Below are 24205 nucleotides of genomic sequence, written 5' to 3' on the forward strand. Positions count from 1 at the left end.
ACAAAATAATATTTCGACTGTTGGAAGAATTTTCAAAATTCTCTTATGAAAAATTTCAAAATATTAATTTTGAACTTATACATACATACATACATATATATATATATATATATATATATATATATATATATATATATATAATTGTAACAAAAAAAAAAGTAAAAAAGAAATAGACACTACTAAGGTACTCTTTGGAATTTAAGATTAAATTACTAAGAATGCAGTAAGTTTAATATGAAATATTACGGGTATTCGCGCGGGAATCTTAAAGTGGAAGTTATAATCTGTCTCATTCCCACGCGTCTCTTCTTTATTGGCCATTCCTTTCTCTCTCGCGCTTTCAAAACTCAACGCTCCATTACTGCAACTAAGTTCACTCTTCAGCAATTCACTCTTCAGCAATGGCTTCTCAAAACCCTAATCAAAGAAATTCTCTCTATCCTCAGGTAATTGATTCTAACCCCGATCCTCCCTCGCCTCTCCTCAATACCAATCCCTCATCCTCTTCGCAAACCACACTTTACCCCTCCATTGACTACAACGACCTCGTTCAAAACCTCTTTCCCGAGGATGCCTCCGCTGCTAGCTCCCCCTCCGCGCCGCTTGAGGCCACCGAGGAGGTCCTCCTCCGCATCCCCGGCGCGATCCTCAACCTCGTCGATAAGGACTACAGCGTCGAGCTTGCGTGCGGTGACTTTTCCGTCATCCGCCTCCGGCAGGGAGAAAACGCCGTCGCCGTGTACGCGCGCGTCGCCGAAGAGATCCAATGGCCACTGGCGAAGGATGAGACCGCCGTGAAAGTCGACGATTCGCACTACTTCTTCTCGTTCCGCGTCCCCAAGGGCTCCGATCCCGGGGAGGAGGAAGAGGATGTTCTAAGCTACGGGTTAACGATCGCTTCGAAGGGGCAGAAGGAGCTTCTGAAGGAGCTTGACGCGGTTTTGGAGAGCTGTAGTTGCTTCTCCGTGCAGAGGGTTTCGGAGAATGCGAAGAAGAAAGGGGAGGCTCTGGATGGGAGCGTGGCGAAGGAGGTTTCGCCGAAAGATTTGAAGTCGGGGAAGAAGAAGGAGATGATGGAGGAGCGGTGCGCTGCGTATTGGACGACTTTGGCGCCCAATGTGGAAGATTATAGTGGAACTGCTGCGAGGATGATCGCTGCAGGATCTGGACATGTGGTTAAGGGGATCTTGTGGTGTGGGGATGTGACCATGGACAGGTTGGAATGGGGGAATCAGGTTATGAAAAAGAAGATCACTCCTGGTTCCAATGCTGAGGTTAGTCCTCAGACCTTGAAGCGGATTAAGAGGTGGGCTATTAGTTATGCATAATCTTGTTATTGTTGATGTCATTGTGATTTCTGTGCTTAATTCTACATGGGCAGTAGTGTGACAGATTTTTCGGGTTAATTTTGTTAAAATTTGGTAATTTACTTTTGAATTTCTGGAATTTGATTAAATGTATTGTTAGGATTTATTTGTTATAAAGATTTTACATTATCAACAACTAGGAGTTTAATTTATATACATTGTTAGATTATAAAATTTGAAGTCATCAATTTGATCTGAAATTATCACTATGGTTTGTAAGGAAGTTGTGCTAAAAATAGTTTGTAATTGGAAGCAACCTGAAAATCTTTTATACTATTGGTTAAATAATTAGAATTCGCTTTCGATATAACTTTTAAATACAGAGACTAAGATTTTTCGAATGAGTATATGTCAATCTATAGTGGGATGATTGTGTAAAAAAGCCTTTTACATTTTTTATGTATTACAATTAAATGTTAATTTACCGATGGTTGGTGAAATTTTTTATTATAGAATGGTCTGCCTCATATGTTACTAAATTTGTTAAGAATTCTTATTTTAAGTACTTGGTTTTGCAATTAAGCTTCAAATAGTATGGTAATACGTCTGTGCCCAGAATGTGCAATGAATTTAATTTATATGCATTTCTGTGGTAATTGTTTTTAAGATTTCAACTAATTAGAAATCACCATTGAATTTTAAACTACTTATTATATAATCAACAAACTTGTTACGTTGCTAATGTGTTTTACTAAAAATGGTAAATAATAATTTACCAAAAATCTAGCTCTGCCAGTATATTTCATGTCATGTCTATAACAAATGTTTTATTAAATGAGGAAGATAGAATCACTTACTTTTTTATGTTGTTTTAGTTAGTATCTCTTTTTGTGTTATCAGTTCAAGTGATCATTTAATTGACAATTTCGACCTTTGGTTTGATATGCGTTTCTTTTACAGGGTTAAGAGAGTTACTAAAATGACAGAGAAAGTAGCAAATGGTTTCCTCTCTGGGGTCGTGAAAGTGTCTGGATTTTTCACCGGTTCAGTGGTAAACTCAAAAGCTGGAAAGAAATTTTTCAGCTTTCTACCGGGGGAAGTTCTACTTGCATCGTTGGATGGATTCAGTATGTCAGCTATATTATTACTACTGAAATGCTTGCGTTCCTCGTTTTAACCAATAGTTTTATATTAAATATCTTTCAAATAAAATGACAGGAAGATTGAGATAACCCATTGATTTGTGATTTGACTCGCACAATTGTTTAGGTAGTTGCTTGTAACATGACTTTCAGACGACTTTGAATTTTGTGACGCATGAATAAACCTGTGGGATTTCGTATCATTCACATGGATGATATTGAATCTTATTATCAACTCAATGGGGGTGTTTTAACTTGAAAATTTAGCACAAGGTAATTCCTAGAATTTGAACCTTTGTCAATTTGTGGGGTTAAGTTTGGTCCTAAATCCAAATTCTAAGAAAAATATCGGCTCACTTACTCAAATGATTTTATGATAGTTTAATATTATTTTTGTTGATCAAAATTGTAATTCAAGAATTAGAAATCTTGTCCAGCTAGAAAACATGCGAATTTTATGCTTATACCAGAGTTGGTTGGCATTGTCTAGTGTAGTAGATAATTCAGTTAGTGTTGTATCTTAGGTAGTTAGTGGGCTGTTAATTAACTACTTATAATAGTTCTATAAATAGTAATGATCTATTGTGATACATGTGTGCGAAATATATAATTTCAGATTCAGTATTATTCTTTGTTCTCTTTCCCTTTTCAACTCTGTTTTTATGAGTGTGTTTAGTGTGTTCAAAACCTTTCTTAATTAGTTTGTTTCATTTTTTGTTTCAATGTTCACAACATATAAGAATTTGTTTGGTTTGATAGAACATTTTCAGTTTTCATTTCTTGTTTTCCTTTTCCAAAATAATTAAAGAAATGTCATCTTGTTTTTAAAAACGTATGCATGAACTAGTTAAAACAACATTTGCCGCTTTTTGTATTTTCCGTACAAATTCTCAAGAACTGAAATTAGAGTAACATGTGAAATTTTTAATTATTTATGAAAACTATAGTAGACATAGAAAATGTTCTCTAAAACATAATAGGTTAAAAGTTTCTTAATAGATAAATTAGCATGTATCGTTATGGTTAACTGAATGTCAATTATTTCCGCCTGCTGCTACAATCTATTTGGTCTGGTTGTAACGCAATGATTTTTTATCAACATTTTCACCTTACCACCAGTTACTATTGTATGCTGAAAAAAAAAAATTCAAGGATAATGATTAGTTATCGTAATATGTTGTTTTATGTTCTATACACTTCAATAATTCTGGAGTTGGATAGGATTGAAGAACATTTAAGTGAAGACCTGGCGTACATTGTTAGAAATTGGGTATGGTGATGATAGATGATGTTGGCATTGTATTTTCACACGGGAGATTCATGTGTATGTGATTTGTCGCTCCTTTTTCACTCAGATAAAGTTATCGTCTTCAATAATAGCATCCTTACCTGATTGTGGAGATACATATAAACGTAGTGATTTACTTTTGAGTTTGATCTGCGAGTCTGAGATTTCTTGAATCAGTGTAGCAAGATTATATGCTGTTTGATATGACTGTGATAGGGATTTGAGTATTATAGGGTGCTTAAGTCCCACATTAAGGTAATATGAGATACTTGGTGGAGTATTTAAGTGTTTTGTTCGTTCTTCTTGATAGCTAGTTTTAGGGTGGACTCGGCAAGTGTTTCAGTGCTTAAATGTTTGTGTCAAATTTAGCAACTCAAGGTGATTTACCTCTCATCAGATCTCCTTGATTCGTCATGTAAATATTGTTAGGACCCTCCATCTTGGTCCATGATAAATTTTTAGTCAGTTATATTTATGATCAAAACCCTTATATTTGAACTGTTAAGATTGGCAAAACATTATTTCGTTGGTTTTTTATCGTTTACCTAGCTAGTTATTACTTAATAGTCTGTCTGTCCAGTAAAAGTTTGAATTTTCTAATTTGCATACCCTCTTAAGCTTCAAATTTCTTGTAAATAGGTAAAGTGTGTGATGCTGTTGAAGTGGCTGGAAAGAATGTTATGTCAACGTCATCGACTGTGACAACCGAGCTTGTGAATCACAGGTAAAGCTTGATGTATGCATTATCTAGAGTGTAAAATACCTATGCATTAGGGAATGAGTCTGGTGATAATATAATATTTACTTTCTTAAACTATTGATCAATATCTCTTGATGTGATGTGATGTGCTTAACTCATGATACTATGGGAGACTACGGCATACAAGTAATTTTGCACTGGTCTATAAAATACCCACTACATACCAAGAGTTCTAGATTCGCATACTTGGGAGTGTGAATTAAAATTTTGTTCCATGTATAATCACCAAAAATGAGGAGATCTTGACTTCTCTAGTATATAATATCCCAATGATTCCATCCAAACTGCGGACTCTAGTAAGAGAGTTACAATTATTAAATTGGAAGTATTAGCATGTAATATCTTGAAATCCTAAATCTTTCAATACTTTATTCCTTGGGTGATTAGGAATTAGTAATGTACATCGTGTTCGTTTCTTAACCTTTGCTCTTAAGGGCAAGTAATCTAAATTCTATTTATTTGAATGATTTTGTTCAATGTGCTCTGAAATGCTATTATTGGATATCACGTAGAGGATGTGTTAGTAAACATTAAAAGCTAGTTACACTTTTAAATAATATTCAATTTGATCCCTTAACCATAGCCTTTAGGAAACTGTATCATTTTTTACGACATACTTTCATAATATAAGCATAAAATATAGCACGAGTGGGATGCCATCATGCTTCTCTAACAAATCAGAAGTGCATTTGGCAATCTGTATGTATACTGCAGGTATGGAGAACAAGCAGCTGAAGCGACGAGTGAAGGCTTTACTGCTGCTGGCCATGCTTTGGGTACTGCCTGGGCTGCCTTTAAGATCAGGAAGGCTATCAACCCTAAGAGTGTTTTTAAACCTACATCCATCGCCAAAGCTGGTGCTAAAGCTGCAGCTTCTGAATTTAAGGGTAAAAGTTCCAAGTAATTTATGCCTGGACCTCTTCAATTTAGGCTGTCCATCCTACTATCAGAAACTGCCACTTTGGCTTTTCATTTCCCAACATCAACGCGTGATTTGTTGTTGTTGATGTTATCCTTCCTGTTTTCACTGTGTGAATGGGATTTGGATCCTCTCTTTTTTCTATAATTTAGAGAAAGATAGTTACCATGTGAGAACCCACCATGATTTGTCATGAGATCCACTAGTTTTATTGAAAAAAAAAAAAGAAAAATCTCTCTTTAAGAAGACCATATATCGATACTGGAGAGCATGGTATGATCCAAAGATATATACTTGATGTACCTGTATAGCAACTGTATTTATGGCGTGGGCTGCAAGAACTTCAAATACATATGGGGATGAATGTTCGAAATTAAAATAGCCTTTTACTTCTGGTCTCCGTGAAATGTGTTTCATTGTTCGAAACAGTTGTTTGAAAAGTGAGATTGTACATATCTGCAGGCGATTGGAAGGTTTCAAAGACTAGTTCTTCAGATAAGCTGCCATGATAACGGTACTATTCATGGTGACTTGGGTTAGTTATACATAGTTTTCTTCTGACATTAATTTTGTGGATCAACCGATCATAGAATGAGACATGCGATATATATTTTATCACTTCACATGCTACTCACAAGCTTCTCACTGGTTTTTTCCTAACACCGTCGGCTTATTGTACAAAAACAAGGTCTCCTAGCTCTCAAGCAACATTCCTTTTCAAAGTCGAACTAACAACACAGCTCATCTGAATAACAGTTGAGCAAAACACCTAAAGTAGAAAAACTACGGATGGCAGAACAACACTAAAATACTGGCAAGCAAAACCAAATTGACCTATAAAAAAAATAGGGATCGGTAGTGGTTCAAAAACAGAGGGTAACCATACAGGAATGTTAAAAGTTACAACCAGTTGAAATCACCAAATGATTGACAAACAGTAGGATTGAATGGTACTGAAAATATAAAACACCGCACAATACAAGCTTTCATATTAATGGTGAAAATGGTACTCAAAATAGTAGCCAAAAGTTGAACAAAAACTATCAAAGAAACAAAATTTGAAAATTTGTAATTAAGCATATCTTTAACAATCTCCTTAAGTAGTCTTGTCAGCTTTAGAAGCAGTGGCGGCAGCTTGCCCCCTAAGACGACCAGTTCTCCTGGCGGCAATGAGACCAACCTTCTGGCCAGGAGGAGCATCACGTCTGACAGTACTAGCATGCCCAATGTGCTGGTGGTTACCTCCTCCGTGAGGATGCTCAACTGGGTTCATAGCCACACCACGCACCTTAGGCCAGCAGTTCCTCTTAACTCTAAACTTGTGGTAAGCATTACCAGCCTTAAGAAGAGGCTTCTCAGTTCTCCCTCCACCCGCAACTTGCCCAATCATTGCCCTACATGCACTCGGCACGATCTTCTTCGCTCCAGAAGGAAGCTTGATCCTGCCAAAAGAGTGCAAAGATGCATTCAAACGCTTGCACATTTGTCCAGAGAGTAAACTTCCACCTTACAAACTACTCTAAAAAGATAAAAATATAGAACATAGTTCATATATCTGCCGAATTATCAACTCCTAATTTGGCATTGCGAATATAACATGCTTTACAACAAGAACCTGATAGGCCGTTAACCATCTTCGTAATATAGAACAAAAAATAACTAAAAAAGAAACCATTTGATCTATTACCTAATTTGTGCAAATTCAATAAATTAACATCACTAAAATCTAATTATCCATAACCTAACCATAACTCATGGACAAGTTTACTTCATTTTTTTTCGTATTTGATAATACAAATACTATTTTCTGTTACAAATACAGTCAATCGATGGAAGTCATCCAAACAGGGCACCTAATTATATCTCACTTTACTCTCAACTTATTCATCCAGAATCCCTAACTAAATGCCGAGCTTTCAGTTCCCTAATTTCCTACAATATTAACAAATATAATTCACTTTAGTTAACAGTAAAAGAAAATAAAACACCACGCAAACCAATAGACGCACGCCTCAAACACGAATTTTGAATCACAAACAATCAAACAAATCCAAAAACAGTAATCCGGAGTAAAATAAAAAGACACGAGTGGTAACCTAGATGTGTCGTTATCCGGGTTGTGGCTGATAACAATGGCGTAGTCACCGGAGGCCCTGGCGAAGACGCCACGGTCGCCGACATGGTGTTCAACGTTGCAGATGACGGCACCCTCGGGGATAGATCGGAGGGGCAAGACGTTGCCAACAACGAGGGTGGCCTTCTTGCCGCAGTAGAGGAACTGCCCAGTGTAGAGACCTTCCGCGGCGACGAAGAGTTCCGTCTGCTTCTTGTAGCGGAAGGGATGGCGGAATGTAACCTTGGCAAGTGGAGCGCCACGACCGGGATCGTGGATAATGTCGGTGACCACTCCCTTCAGGTAGCCGTTGCGTTCGCCGAAATCGAGGCTGCGAAACCTCGCCGGACCTTTGCGGTGGTGGGTGTGGGACTTGAAAACAGACCCCGCACCCTTACGCTGGGCGCGAATTACCCTTCCCATTCCGATTCACCTGTGTGTGTATCCGCCGCGCAGATGGAAGAAGGATGGATGGGGAAGCTAGGGTTTTGGCTATGCGAGTAATATATAGCTGACGCGCCTACGTAGATTGCAATTTAGTAACTTAGGTTTATAGATTTCAGGGAGTGCAGGAAAACAAAAGGAGGTGCATGAAGAAGCAGCCTAGAAACTTTTAAGATCGGGGCCTAATCACAAGAGCCCAATAACTGCCTAAATGGGCTTTAAAGGAATGGTATTGTTAGCTTTCTGCGCCCCAATCAGTTATTGGCTATTATTATCTGCACCTTCATATTTTCTTCTCACACTTCTAAGACTGTGAGACACCACCGTTGCCGTATACGCGCGCGTCGCCGAAGAGATCCAATGGCCGCTGGCGAAGGATGAAGCCGGCGTGAAAGTCGATGGTTCGCCGTACTTTTCTTTCCGATTTCCAAGGGCTCTGATCCCGAGTAGGTGGAAGAGAATGTGCTTACTTAGCTATGGATTAACGATCGCGTTGAAGGAGTATGAGGGGCTTCTGAAGGAGCTTGACGCCGTTTTGGAGAGCTGCAGCTGCTTATCTGTGTAGAGGATTACGGGGAATGCAAAGAAGAAAGGGGAGGCTCTGGATGGGAGCGTGGTGAAGGAGGTTTCGGGTTAATCTTGTTAAAATTCGTAATTTACTTTTGAATTCCCAGAATTTGATTGAATGTATTATTAAGGTTAATTTGATACAGAGGTTTTACATTATCAACCACATGAAATTTTGTAAAACTCTTGAAATTTTATAAAACTTAAAAGTAAAACATTTTAGAAGTTGCGATACTCTAAAATTAAATTATTTTAATATTAAATAATTTATTTATAAATAATTTTGTTATAAACAAATTTTAAAATATACTATTTTTTTATAAAATTTTCTGTTTTCTCTCTACATCTAACTAGTTGTATTAGAAAAATAATCTCTCTCTATTTAGACCAGAACTCAATATTGGAGAGCATGTTGGGATCCAAATATATATATATATATATGTATGATGTGCCTGTGTATAGGAAGTGTATCTATGGTGTGGGCTGCAAGGACTTCAAATATATGTGGTGATGAATGTTGGAAATTAAAATAAGGTTTTAGTTGTGGTGTCCGTGAAGTGTGTTCATTGTTGGCAGCAGTTGTTTGGGAAGTGCGATTGTAATCACATATCACTTTCACTCTTTGTGGACTGTGCCACTTAGGTACAGACAAATTTTAAATGTGTGTAGGTAATTGGAAGTTTTTAAAGACTCAGTGCTTGAGGAAAAGCTGCCATGATAAGTTCTCTTATGACGTTACTTTTGTGGATCAATCCATCAATAGAATGAGATACACGTTATATATTTTTTCCTTTTACATGCTACTCACAAGCTACTCACTGGTTCTTTCCTAACACCGTCGGCTTATCTGCTGACATTTCACCACTTCTCGGTGGCTGACAATATTAATTGTCAAACCATTAGTTCCAGGGACTAACGAACGAGATTCAGCCAACTTTTCTGTGTTGAAAACGAACCCATATACAATATCTTAATTCTAATTGTTGTATGTACTCTCTTTTTCTTTCATTTATTGGTAAATGTTAGTGGTTAACTTTCTCATTTTCTTTATCAAAATCCTTTAAACTAACTTTATCTCTTAAATGTTAGGGAAAGAATTGAATCTACAACTTCGCTCGTCTTTCCTTTTAACTTTTTATCATTAGGTCAATCTTATAGGTCTTATGTCTACTTTATTTAAAATGGAGTGAAAGTTATATATCCTCTATTTTAAATAATCTTACATTATTATTTAGATTCTTGAAGTTATATGCAATATTTTATTGGAAATTTTCAAAATATCGAACTGAGAGGTTATGTTATTAATCTTTTAAAACATTATATTATCTATTTAAAAACTTATTGTTCAAGAGAGGACCATACCATAACCATAGTGGTAGACATTATTTCAATCTATAATTAAGAATTACATTATAATGATACGGAGATTAATACAAAGAATAGTATGTCTTAAACATCTCTAAACTAGACCTAGTTTATTTGACATAAGTTCACTTAGGTAAAAATCCATGAAAATGATATAAAAGAGACATTCTTCATGAAGTAAGGTAGATTTGTTTATTACAACATTTATTTTACTTCATAAAAATTATTGACTTGAGCTTACAATGTCTTTGCAAGCACCCACCTCAATATCTTGGCTAAAGAAAAGGTGATCATCTCAAACAAAAAAGGGAAAAAAGAGCAAAAAGAGAATTTTGTAAAGACACCTAGAATCTATGGTCAAGAAATATGGTGAATAGTTTAGCATCTATATGGTTTATCACATGGAAAATGAATTTACTACACTAAAACTATTTTAAGAGTTTAATAATGTTAAAAGGTTGTTTTTGTTATAAAAAAAATGTGACTCACAAATAATTCAACTCTTCGATTCACTGTAGTTATTTTCATTGAATATTGACAACCTTTAAGTGTAAATAGAACATTGGACCGAGTACAAATAATAAAAGTTGAAGATAAAATATCAAGAGACCCAAAATAAAATATACTTGATCTATCTCTATCTTATATTAACAAAATAAAATAAAATAATATTGCACCTAAATAAATGAAAAATCAAAACTACCAATCTATATTTAATTTCTATCGAAATCAAACTAAATATTACTATACCCAAATTAATAAAATAAGATTTAAACAAAATTATTAATAACCTCTGAAATTTAAGTTTATCCCAACAGTTTTAACTATAATTCTTTTCTTAGTGGATGAATTTGGTAGCAATTAAAAAAATATTATAGATATTTGATATATCACTTTTAGTAAAAGGATGAAGTAATACATGTTGTGTATGATGAAAATATGTATTTAGTAAAATCTTACATCTTCTAGAATAAGAAATCTTAAGATAAGCAAATGAGTGGATGTTGGTGACTATATAATCGATTATATGTCCATGATGTTTCTTGCCCCAAGTTTAAGACACTTTGAGCTAGTGTTTGACTTTTCTTATACTTTTGTAGTAGAGTGTTATGAGGTGTAGTTAATTTTTTTCTCTAGAGAGTGTGGGTGTACTTGGGGTCAAAGAGTGGTCTATGTGTTGTATAAATTTTCACAATGTTATTCTTTAGTTGTCTTTAGACAACGTTCATGATTTTTCTCTAGATTTGGCGTTCCACATTATATTATTTGTGTATTCTTGTGTTTATATGTTAGTAGGATGATTCTCAAAGGTAAAGACAATGCATTTCTTTTCCAATAAGTGGTATCAGAGCTTATGATTCAGTAGGATTTTTGTAGTATGTCCTATGATTATAGCTTAGTCTGATCTTTAACATCGAAAAAGATGAATCCTTGTTACTAGAGTATCATCGTTGTTTGTTGAAATCGCAATGAGAAATTTGATGGAAGGATCACTGTCAGTGTTATATTGGCGCGGTGAATCATGTACGATGTGTAGTGGAGTTCACATTTATAGTGAGATGCTCCTAGACTGCAGAGGAAATCACGGTTGGTGTTCGTTCATGGAAGATTGTACTGTGTTGGCGCATTTCGAATCTATTTTTCACGATGGAGATTTGATTTTGTGTGAGTTACGATTTACAAATCTGCTCTGGTTGTTCGTGCAACTCGTGGATTTGGACTCGAGATTTGTGTTGTTGAATAGAGACACAATGGGTGTGGATCTGGGTTTTGAGTTCGCGAATCTGGTTGTTGTGTGGAGGAACCCTAAGCTTGCATGATGGAGAGTGTTGTGGTTATGCATTTTTCAGCAAGGTCGAACCGTGGAGCTCACAGTGGTTGGAGATGTAGGTCATGGAGTTCAAACGATGATAGTGAAGCTTCGATGATAATCATAATCTATAAGATTATGTTCTTTTGGAAGAAAGGATCTGAGGGAGATGGAAAGGATGAATTTGGATGGATTTGAAGGTGAAATTTTGTGTCTTTTAAAGGATTTGAAGCTAATGGTGGAATGAATCTGGGAATAAAGTTTATGAAAATTTGTAAAAGATTTAACTTATATGACAAATTAAATGATTTTTTAATAAATTAAAAAGTAAATTCCTAAATTTCCCTTTATGTTAAAAGTAATATAAAATGATATTTAAACGAGTTAAAATTATTTTCTCTTTTTTTTAAATGAATAACTTTTTATGGAAAAAGTATTAATTGAAATAAATAAAGAATACAATATATATTTGTTCAACTTGTCCAACACTTCTTGCAACAAAACTCATTTTTTTTATTACAAACCAAAGCTTTGGAATCGGTTCCAAGCATGAGAGAATAAATTCCAATACCATGGAATAAGTTCCAAACAAAAGAGAACATATTTGTAATCGGTTCCAAGTTTTCCAAAATCCGGTTCTAAGTTTTCTAGATCCGATTCCAAGTTTTCTATATCAAGTTCCAAGTTTTCTAGATCTAGTTCCAAGTTTTCCATATTTGTTCTAAGTTTTCACATATCCGATTAAAAGTCTTTACAAATCCTACATTAACCCCTACTATGGATTCTTAAAATCGAGCTTGCTTGTCAAGCTTCTCCTATGTTTTCAAGCTTAACTACACTTCTTAAAATATTTTACCATAAACCATGAACATGAACCATGCACACACACTTGCCACACTAATTTTGAAGTGAGGAATCTCTCCTGTATTCTTTAGGAATCTCACATGTGCATGTGAAAATAACAATGGTGGTGCATATGAAAAAATAATAGTGAAAATTAAGCAACCTAAAAAAACAGTGGACACATGAAAATAAAGTAAGGATATTTACATTAAAACGATATATTCACTCGTAAATCACTTTGTGGTAGCGAAGTGCAAAATTCTTATGTATCTCGCAAATCATCGCTTTCTCATCTCTGAAAATAACAAAAAAAACATTCAAATCATCACTTCCTCTTCTCCCTCAATAATAATCACCTCCAAAAGAACACCGCGTAAGGGTCTCATCATAGTGGTTGTTGCTTGTTCATCCAATATGCCTCACATTAGCTTATGTGGGTCATAAAAAGGCGACCTAAACTTGAGGTGGGGTACACGTGGAGAGGTAGAGCTTTGGCAAGTGGAGTTATTTACCTTGACCATGTGCGAGCGGTGGAGTCATAATCTATAATCATTTCAAAGGAAGCTATGGTGGTTGCGCACAAAGATTGATGGTGGTCTGAGCAGTTTTTGTCACGTGTTTGGTGCATATTTGTCGATATGCATGGTGAAGGTGTGATCTCCAATGATGTCGTTTTGCATGGCTTGTGCGGAATTGCTTTGTTGGTGCATGAAGAGATTCACTCATGGTGGCTGTAAAATGAGATGGTTGTGAGGTGTGGTATTTGCAAGATGTAGGTGTTTGAAATGTGATTTATTTCGCAAGGTTCGTGTGGTGGTTTGTGTCATGGTTGCGACATGGCGACAATAAGGTTTCATTTCGAGTGAGTGTCGAACTATGGAGCTAATTAAGTTACGATTGGTAGTGGTGTTCAACAGTGACTTGTGATGAAGACAAAGATAAAGACTATATATTTTTCATATTTTCTTGAAGAAGAAGAACATGAAGTAACAGCTCCTTGTTAGTCAGATATGTGTGAGTGGAGGATTGTGGTTGGTCAGATTTTGAAAGTAAAGAATTTATGACATATGGTGGCTCCTTGTTGGGCAAATTTGTGAGTGTTAAGATGAGTCTTTTTTAGCTTTAATTTATACACGATCATTGGTTAACTTTGATGTATAGTGTATGAAAATTGTTTGAATGATTAATTCTAAGTAAATATACTCTTTATGGTGAAATATCATCTATTTTACTCATGGTGGATTTTGTAGAATATGACGAAAATATACATTTTGTAAAGTTTCACCTCTCTTAGTATAAGCAAAAGAGTGAGTGTTTGAAAATATATAATAGATTCTAAGTCCATAGTTTTTCTTTTATCAAGATAAAGACACTTTAAGCTAGTGTTAAGCTTTTCTTATATTTTTGTAGTAAAGTAAGTATTATGAGGTGTAGTTAAATTTTTGTTTTAGAGAATATGGATGTATCTAGTATCATGATCAAAGAATTTAAAAGTAGTATAAGTATTTTATATATTGTACACATTTTTACATCATTGTTATTTTTTAATTGCCTTTAAATAATAGGTATGGTTTTTCTCCAATTTGTAGTTTATACTGTAGTTATGTTTATTTATTAACTCGGTCGAAAAATAGTAACTCAAATATTTATCCTTATCATTATTCGTATTATATTACGTACGTTTGCAAGCCATGTTTGAGTTGTTTATGAGTATTTAATTAACAATCTCCAAGTGTCAGCTTCTGAAACATAAATTTGGAGAGAGAATAAAAAGAGTAGTGGGTTATGGAATCATGAGCTTTTGCATAAACTTAATATTTTTCTTTGGTGGCATGGCAGGCTAAGCACCAACTTAAGTTACGACAGTGATGTTTTATTTTAAAATGTGTATGCCAAGCTCTCTAAATATTGATCCCATAAAATTCTACAACTCTTTGCAGCGAATCAAATCGCCTATATCATAGTTTTATTATTCCACTATTATCCAATCTTCAATTTGTGCTCTTGAGGAAATTAAACATAAGCCACATTTTATAAGTTTGATCACCCTTCTTGTGATTAGGAAAAAAAACTGACTTATTATTAGTAGCATTGTAAATAAAATCAATATTTAATTCATGAAATTATTATAGTTAAAAAAAAACTTGTTTATTATGAGAGGATTATCATTAGTAGTGGTACTATTAATCTTCATTATTCCTAATAAATGAAATGGTTAAGGCATCCAATGAATAAGGACAAAGAAGTGTGTGGGTCAAAAAGATATGATTCCACTTGATTCCCTTCATTGAACATAATCTCCATGATTTGTTTCATATTTTGACATTCTGATCACACCATGAAGACGACTTCTGTTATTGTCATTTAAAATTATTAATGTATCACTTCAAATTAGGAAAAAAATTATCCTTATCTTATTCCCTTTTCAAGAAAGACCACAAATTAGATCGAATTCAATTCCTTCTCTTTCTCCCTCCATTGAATATATAAAACTAGTTTTAAGTATATGTGACTCAAACAATTCACAATTTTAATATACTTTTTCTTTTCACTTTATTGGTGTCCTAAGATTTTGCATATCAAGCTTTTGCTCTACAATTTGCTATATGTTGTCGGCTATAACACCAAAAATTTGCTATATATGCACTAAGAGGTAAAACTTTTTCTAAAGTCTTTTGTTTGATGATAACGCTGCTAATTCCCCTTCTCGGAAAATTATACTAATTTTATTATGAAAAGTTAATCGTACAATTTGGTGTTTATATAGTTTTGATCAATCTTAACATTGTATAACTAGGTGTATTATCCACTAAGTGTCCTTATTTTAATTAACAAAATACATTTCTTATAAACCTCTTCTAACATTAAATTTATTGAATTAAATTGTTATAAGTTTCGTATTGACTAGAGATAAAGATGACAATGTGGATCAATCTGGTTCGTTTAGATTCGACTCGCACTTGGCCTGCAATATGTAGGTCAGACTGGCCTGCCCCGCATTGGAATTGGCTCACAAACTAGTCTGCATACTTAACATGAACTTTTTTCTTAATTAATGATAAATTTCATACTTTATAAAAATAAAATTCACTTGTATGTAATGGTTGAACAATTTTCACAAATTTTATACATGGTTCAACAACTTTAGAAAAATGAAGCGGTTACTCTATATTATTACACTCTCATCAAACTTAATAGTTATGCCTGAAATGGCTGAGACTATTATATGAGTGTGTTGCTCTGAAATGAGAATAGATGACGAATGAGACACTATGTGTTGTGCTTCATGAGAGAGAAAGAAAAATGAAAAACATAAATAAAAAATGCAGAACACAGGATGAGTAAGTGAGATGTGTTTTGGGGAAATAAAATAAGATTTAGAATTGTTTGTGGATCAAGGGATTATTCTATCATGTCTAGTTACAGGTCCACACGGGTTGCACGTTATGCATGTCAGACTTATTTAGACTATAATAGGCTTAGAACCCTAACCTGTCTCTTGTTTTATAACAACAATTTGTAAATCAGTTTGTTTAACTAGTTTCGTATTGGCATCCTTAACTAGAGATAAAATAATTTCATAATATGTAAATTAATTTAGTTAAGTTAAAAATTGAAAGAAAAAAAAAGCATCTAAATGATATGTTTTTTCCCCTTGAAATTTACTATCTTTAGCTTTTTGTTTCCTTAAATCCATCAATGTTGTTCTTAGTTTAGATAGTAGGATTTTATAATTTTATCAAGTGTTGAATATATTCTTTGGAGACATGACAATCCACTTTTATCATTTTATTAATGTGATTTGATAAGTTAGTCACATAATAATATCAGTTATATATTTCTTTTTAAAAATCTTATATATCCTCTTTCAACAATTCTATAAAGTTACTTAATTTATAGTGAGATATACTATTAAAGGAAATAACAATGTATAATGATTGACATAAACGTTTAATTGAAGAAGATTAATTTAATGAAAATGCTGACTTATTTGATGTAACAGTTTGTATGCAAAGATATATTTAAAATATTATCTAATATATATCATATCAACATAATCAACTTTTAATGGCGATATAAATTTGATTTTCAAATAATTTAGTCAAGATTTTTTATTCACTTTCAATTATCGTTTATTTTTCAACAATTGGATAAATGATTGGAGATACACCAGTCTCCATCATAATCTTCTTATCATGCTATATCTCATCTTTAAATATTCATTAACATATTTTGATAATGTGTAGGTCAATTTATTTAATTCAATCATTTTTAATGTTTAGATACATGGATCATTGTCATAACACATTTGTGTGATCTTCATGTAATTCATAATAGACCTATAATGTCTTCACATATCATGAATAAAAAATAAGATAATAATAATAATTAAAATGTTTAAATATAAATTCTTACACGAGTTTAACTAAGATAACGAAAACTTAAAAGACAATATGACACCAATGTTACGAATTCAAGTGTGACTTCAAATCCTATATTGGATAGAAATAAAAAAGTATAGTATTATATAATGGTGAAAAACTCATTAACTCATTGTCTTAAGGTTTTGGATAGATAATGGTGTCAATCACTTCCCTTATATGGTTGGACTTATATCTCATTGGTGTTTTTATTTTCTTAGTGAATTTCTTCCTTGATAAACCCAACAATTGTATCAATTCCTTATACGGTTAGGCTCAGATCCCAGTGGTGTTTGTGTCTGCCCGGTGAACCTCATTCTTGATAAATTCAACAACCAACTCTAATTAATAATTGCATATAAAGTATTTTTCAAAATTAACCCCTACTTTATTAAATTTCTCTTTCTCCATCATGAATATTCAACATTATCAATTTTCAATTAAAATTTTATTACTTTTATTACTTTTCAAATTACATTAATTAGCAATGTTAGTTTAAAATTAAAAACCTTATGCTAATATTTAATTTTTCAAAAAATTATAAATCACAATAATAAATAAAAAATCGAATAAATTTATTAAAAAAATAAAATGTCAATTTAATAAAAGAAAACTTGCTTCTATAACCAAAAACCAAAAGTCAACAAATTAAATTAAAAATTAAACAATTGAAATAAAACAAAAACAGGCTTGTAAGCACAATTAAAAAAAACTATACATAAAAATACGCTTAGAATCACAATTTTTTTAAAATAAAAATCCGTGGTTTTAAGCACGACTAAAGAAAAATTATATTTCTAAAATACGATTTTTTTAAGAAAAAACATGTTTTAAAGCACAACTTTAATTGGGACAAGTGTAAAATGTTTTTAATTTTGTCCAATTCCACAATAGTGGATGTGAATTGGACAATTTTTATAAAAGAAAAAAGAAAAAAAAATCAAATTCTCTCCTGGATTCCCTTAGGTTATAGTGAAATATCATAGTAGGTTAAACAAAATATAATAAGATATTAAATATGTGATAAAAAGATATTATTTAATATCTTTATGATCAAAATGAAAAAGAAGAAGAAGAAATATTATCTCTTAAATCAGTAGGGGAAATGTTTAATGGGGTACTGTTAGAAATAGGATTTTTTGAAAAATAAAATATAAAATATTCTTAGTTATTATTTTACTTTCGAAATCAAATTTATTTGCGGCCACTTATTTAAGAGAAAACCGAGTAATTTTATAATTAACATTGACGAAGATTTATTTTTCATTGACGAAGATTTTTACAAGCTTTATTCTTAGTTGTTCATAAACTAAAATTTCTAGGATCTTTTGCCATTCCTGTGGGTCATACTCAGACAGAGTGGATAAGTTAGGTTTTAAAAAACTATTTTATTTTATTATAATTTTCATAAAGAATTACAAAAGAATCGAATTATTTATACTTTATTTCCTATTTTGAAATATTCGTACAGTGAAAACAAAAAAAAATAATAAATAAAAGAAGGTGCGGCACTTGGTTTTAGTATTTTATTGATGGTATGAGATTGTTGTTAGGTCGATGATCTTTTATACATGCAATGGAAATGAAATACTGTGAAGAGTTTTGGCACGTAGTTTAATTTGGCGTAATTGAGCATTAAAAAGAGGTTAATTAACCCTAATCTAATTATTGAAATTGAGGATGATACACCAAGAACGAAATTGATGTGGATTAGTGAGTTGGAGCACAAAAGTGTGTTCTAGAGCCTTCAACCAAGTCAAATGTACAAGTGCACGCCTTATAGGCCCACATTTTATCACTTTCATTTTTTTAATGCCCACTCACATGCATTTATAAAAGACACTTGTATATACTGTATAAACGGAAGACTTTCGATTACATAATTTTTTTGTAAAAATTAAAATTAATTTCTTTTCCAATTTAATTTTTTAACTTTAGAAATATATCAATTTAATTTTTTTAACCAAAATTTATTAAATTTATATAACATTTTAAAATATGTTTTTCAATTAATATTAAAATAGAAATATCTCAAATAGTATGGACAATTTAAATATTACCATAAAATATGTTTGAAATAAAATATGTTTGAAACGTTAAATAAATTTTTTCAGTTAACTTTGATAAAATTTTAAGAATAAATTAATTTTAACTTTTAATTAAAGTTAAAAAATAAAAAATATATTTAATCTTTCAATATATTTATATGAACATATTATCAAGACAATTCAGTTTTGATATTTTTAATAATTTAAAAAAAAAGTTTATTAGGAACATTCAAATGAATATGACATAAATTCAATTGATATAAAAGATTTCAACCAAAAATTTACTATTGATTTATGAGTTTTTTCTTATTTATTATTCAACTTTATTAATTTAACTTAATATAAAATTTACACTTACATTTAGAAATAATTGTTCTTCTTTCCTTTTGTTATCTCAGCATACTTCTTCTCTTTAAGTGGATTTCTCAATGAATGGTCAAGTACTGTTGAATTTTTCTTTCATATACTTGCTCATAGCTAATGTTTCATTGTGTGGTAAACTTAATGTTAATTTAGAAAAAAAAAATGGCGAAAAGAATGTTATTAGAAACCTAATAAAAAAAAATCATTTTTAACTTATATCAAATGTTAGATAAAATATCAATAAATAATGACATATTTAATTCTGACAGAGTACGCCGTATTTAGGCATTGGTGATTTAAAGCACTTATTTTAGTTGATATCATATGTTCTGGTGTGAACTTGGATAGCCCAAAAGGAACTGAAATTGTAGAAATTTGGCTTAATCATAACGATTTAATACTAAAGATAAAATTGTTTAAAGAATTGAGTGTGATTATGGAAAAGATAACGATATTTTGATAAAATTTTTTCTATAACATTTTAATATTATATTATTATGTGAGTGGTCCAAAATTACTTCACAATCAATAATAATAATCATAAACATCAACATAAATCAATTTATATATAAATAATGTTAAAATATTGTCAAAGTATAGTGAAGAATGTACTGTTGCTTTAATTTGTTATTTTTTGTATCTATAATTTTTTGGGAGATTTTGGGATGACGTGCCGCAAAAGTTTGCATTGTCTCGTAACAACCAACTCAAATGGAAAGAACAATCATGGCTTCTAGAAAAAATGCTTCATGCTTATACAACACATTTTCTTCCTATATGAGACTATGAAACACTTTTTCTTAAACTCCTTTTATGTCTTACAATGTTTAATTATCTCAACTCTATAAGTGTAGTCATTTTAAAACTAACATTGTATTATTTAAGGTGTGTTTTTATAAAGTATTTGAAATCATCAAATATTTTTACATAAAGAATTGAAATTATTTAAAAATTTATTCTCCTAATTTGATTATTTAAAATTACATAATTTTAAACTTTATTTAAAAATACCAATTCGACTTGCCAAAATATTCTGAAAAATTTGTTTTGCTATAATAAAATAGAAGAAAAAAAAGGAAGAAAAAGATGTAATGAACAAAAAACATAAGTGAATCTTATTGTATTGAAAAAATATCTTACAATAAAAAGTAAATTCTTCTTATATAGAAAATTGCTAACGTATTAAAGTAACATAGGGATAATTATCTTGAAACTGACAGCTATCCTTACATAATATGTTACATGAAAAACCTAAAATAAACATTAAGAAATATTTTATTTAAAAGTGAGAAAGCTATAAGAATTTTTTGTCGACGTATATAACCCTTTTGTTTATAAAAGTTAATAATAAGTTGTCTTTTTAATAGTAAGTTTAAAGATTAAATCTTAGAAACCTTATCCTATTAGGTTGAACTATAGGATATAATAGGTGGTGTTGATTACACATATGGGTTAATATTCTAATTGTAAGAACATGAAAATTAATGTAAATATAGGGATAAAAAAATAGTACCAAAAATCAAACCTTAGTGACTAATTAGTTTAGCTAAAAGATAATTATGGTGCTAACCTTTGTTGGGGTCTATGTTGGCATAATTAATTCATTGCTTTATCTGCATCATTTTTTTAATATTTTTTTATATGAATAGGAGCTTCACATGGTCAATAGTCGGTGATTTGCACTTTCAATGTGTTTTAGTAAGAACAAGTTAGTCTACTTAACTTTCATTATTGTATTCGAAAGTGAAAACAAGTACTTAACTTTCTACCTAAGTGTGTGGCTTTGAAAGCCTTGAAGGCTACTTAAAATCTTTTGGGACCATCTTTTCCACAATGATCATATGCATATCTCTAATGTTATTTCACCAAATCTATTTAAATGATAAATATTATTTTTTCATCATTGCATATGCAGAGGTTAAGAATGATTGTATATGCATGGGTTAAGAGATGCATTTTAAGTCGAATTCAATACTACAAAATTAACTTGTAAGAGATGGTATAATAAGTCGAACAAATAAAAAATCTTATTAGAATAAGTTTTAACTCATGATTTAGGTATCATGTTAAGAAATTAACTTTAAATATATTTTTAATCATACAAAATCGGTTTGTAAGATGAGACTTGCACCACTTATATATTTTAAAGTGATCTTATATCTATTTGATGTGAAACTTCCCATAACATAAAATCAGTCAATATGTTTTCACTCATAAAAAAAATAAAAATAATCTACTTTCATGGTCCAATACTTTACATTACACTCTAAAACTTAATTTCTGAATTGTTAAAAAAAGATTAGGAGTAAAGTTCACATAGTTACCTTAAATTTCACTATAATAAATAATGTAATACTTATGATAAGTTTTATTAAAATGTTAGAAGGAAAAAATATAAAAAAAAAATCTATAAGTTTAAAAACACTATTTTATATGTTGTGCCTATAGGATAATAAAATGAAATAATTTACGCATTAAATACTTTAGTGTAATAAAACACAGTTGTAAAATTAAGGTTTAATATTATTTTTTATTCTTATTTTAGTTCATTTTATTCAATATATGACTCAACTTTTTTGAGTGTTAAACATGGTCCTAATTTTTGTAATTTTTGTTTAAGTTGATTCTTTTTTCTGATAGCATCTAAATCGTTAACGACACAAGATGTACGTGAGCAATTGAGGTGTTCATTTTTGACCTAAATGGTTTGTCTATATTAGGGTTTCAAACTTCTACTTTCCCTTTCCACTCTACATGTTGCCACCCATGCTAGGATTTCAAATTTCCACTTTTCCTTTCTTTCCTTTCACCTTCCATGTCTCATTTGTCATCAATTCATGCCTTTTATTTTCACTTTCTTTCTACAATTTGGGTTTGCAGCTCAAATTTAGTAGAATTGCATTTGAGGTATTTTGTTTTGAAAATAGATCTAATGAATGTGTGCCCTGTTTTTGGTTGTATGGGTGTAATGTTTGGTTTTGTTTTTTATTATGTGGGAAATAGAAGGAAACATGGGAACTGCATCTTGGTTTATGATTTTATGTTGTTTATGAAGTAATGATTAGGAATTTATGATTTAGGGATTTATTTAGGGAGTTGCATCTTGGTTTCTGATATGTGCGTGCAGGTGATTCATTGTGGTGCGTCATCAACACTATGAGGTGGAGGTGCGTGGTGGCTAACGGTGATGGTTAGGGTTTTTGTGTTGGGGGTTGATGATGATGATGTGGCAATGTGAATATTTTGATGATGAGTCGCGTATGTCAAAAACAAAAACCTCATTCATTGATTGCTCATGTAAACACTATGTTGTTAACGATTTAGACGCTGTTAGAAAAAAATCAAATTGAATAAAAATTACGAAAATCAGAACCATATTAAACATTTGTCTCACATTTAACAAAGTAGAAAAAATAAAGAATAAAAATGATATTAAACCTAAAATTAATCATACATGGTTTAAACTAATTAAAATAACTTTTCAAACATACTCTAATCAAACTCAATTAATCATAGAAAAATATAAGAATTTGTCTTAGAAGCACATTCTTAATTCAAGTGTTTTGGTATTCAATACAACATTACTTAAAAAAAGTACAAATATATAACTTAGAAGTTACGGATAGGACATTTGTCTTTTCCAACCATATTTAATTTTTCTAATGAATTCTACTCCATTTAATTATAAAAATTTAAATTACAAAAAATACATGTAAATAAGTATACTTATTTTTTAAAATAGAAAATGACTTTTTTATATGTTGTTTCAAGATGTATGGGTTAGACTTGTTATCAGTCTTCAATATTGAGTATTATCGATTCTCGGGTTTCTTCTCCATGTCGTTCAAGTGTTCATGTTGTGTTTTGTGATTGAACAGGTACTAGGTCGAGTTTTCTAGTTCAGTTAGATGATACATGCAGAAGGTATTTTGATGTTAAAGTCAATAGATGACTGATTTGTAAAGTATTAATGCAGTGATGTCTATGAAAGCCACACCTTAGAGATTTATTTTTAGTGATTGTTATTGACTTTTACTTTTTTGTTGGCATATAATTAGGACTCAATCATATCTTAATTGGCATTAACAAGTTGATTCATTATTACCATTGTTAATCTGACCATTCTGTAACTGATGGAGTCATGTCGTTCAATCTAGATAATCAGTCATGTGTGATATGTCCATGAGATTTACTCATAGTAGCCATCCAAAGGAGCTCAATCAAGAGTAGTCAGTCACAAATAATCGATCAAAATGAACTTGGTTAGAGAAGCTCAATCCAGAATAACTAACTAAGAAAAAGTCAACCCAAAAAATTCAATGCAGAATAGTTAACCAAAAATATTATTAATCTTAAAATTTAAACCGACCAAAAATATTATTAATCTTAAAATTTAAACCGATCATGATTGACAGTACGAAATTGACGAGAGCATGGGTTACATATATGTAAAAAGTTAAAACTCACCAAATTATGTCAAAATACGAGAATCCAAATGAGGAAATTTGCTGATCTTTGTGGTTGTCATCTATTGGTGAAAGGCAAAGAGGTGGATGTGGCATTGTCACACAAGTGCGTAATGACACAACACAACCAAAAGTATCTATAATTAACGTTAATGACTTTTTCTTCATTAGTTCTCATTTTAATTCCATTGCCTCGGGTTATGTGGTTTAACATTAAGAGTTCCCTTCTCATCTCAAATTCTTGTAATAAAATCGTCTAATAGATGAAACAACTAGTTCTAATCACGTAGATTAATTAATGCGAGAACATCTAATTTAATATGAGAAGTAAGTCCGGAGTACATTAATA

At 31.6% G+C, this 24205-nt stretch overlaps 2 protein-coding genes across 2 annotated transcripts; one reads left to right on the plus strand and one right to left on the minus strand.

Moving 5' to 3' along the window:
• The first annotated feature begins 323 nt into the window (after positions 1-323).
• LOC124835747 (protein EARLY-RESPONSIVE TO DEHYDRATION 7, chloroplastic-like) lies at positions 324-6034 on the plus strand. Its single transcript, XM_088100109.1, has 4 exons — positions 324-1306; positions 2268-2434; positions 4377-4461; positions 5212-6034. The coding sequence occupies exons 1-4, from the start codon at positions 402-404 to the stop codon at positions 5399-5401; spliced, it is 1347 nt and encodes a 448-aa protein (XP_087956235.1). The 5' UTR covers positions 324-401; the 3' UTR covers positions 5402-6034.
• Positions 6035-6370: 336 nt separating this feature from the next.
• LOC124835746 (large ribosomal subunit protein uL2x) lies at positions 6371-8039 on the minus strand. Its single transcript, XM_047310737.2, has 2 exons — positions 7513-8039; positions 6371-6858 (listed from the first exon to the last, which is right to left on the minus strand). The coding sequence occupies exons 1-2, from the start codon at positions 7950-7952 to the stop codon at positions 6513-6515; spliced, it is 786 nt and encodes a 261-aa protein (XP_047166693.2). The 5' UTR covers positions 7953-8039; the 3' UTR covers positions 6371-6512.
• Positions 8040-24205: the final 16166 nt, after the last annotated feature.

This window comes from Vigna umbellata, chromosome 10 (genome assembly GCF_029865625.1).
Source record: "Vigna umbellata cultivar VRB3 chromosome 10, Vumbellata_1.0, whole genome shotgun sequence".
NCBI lineage: Eukaryota > Viridiplantae > Streptophyta > Magnoliopsida > Fabales > Fabaceae > Vigna > Vigna umbellata.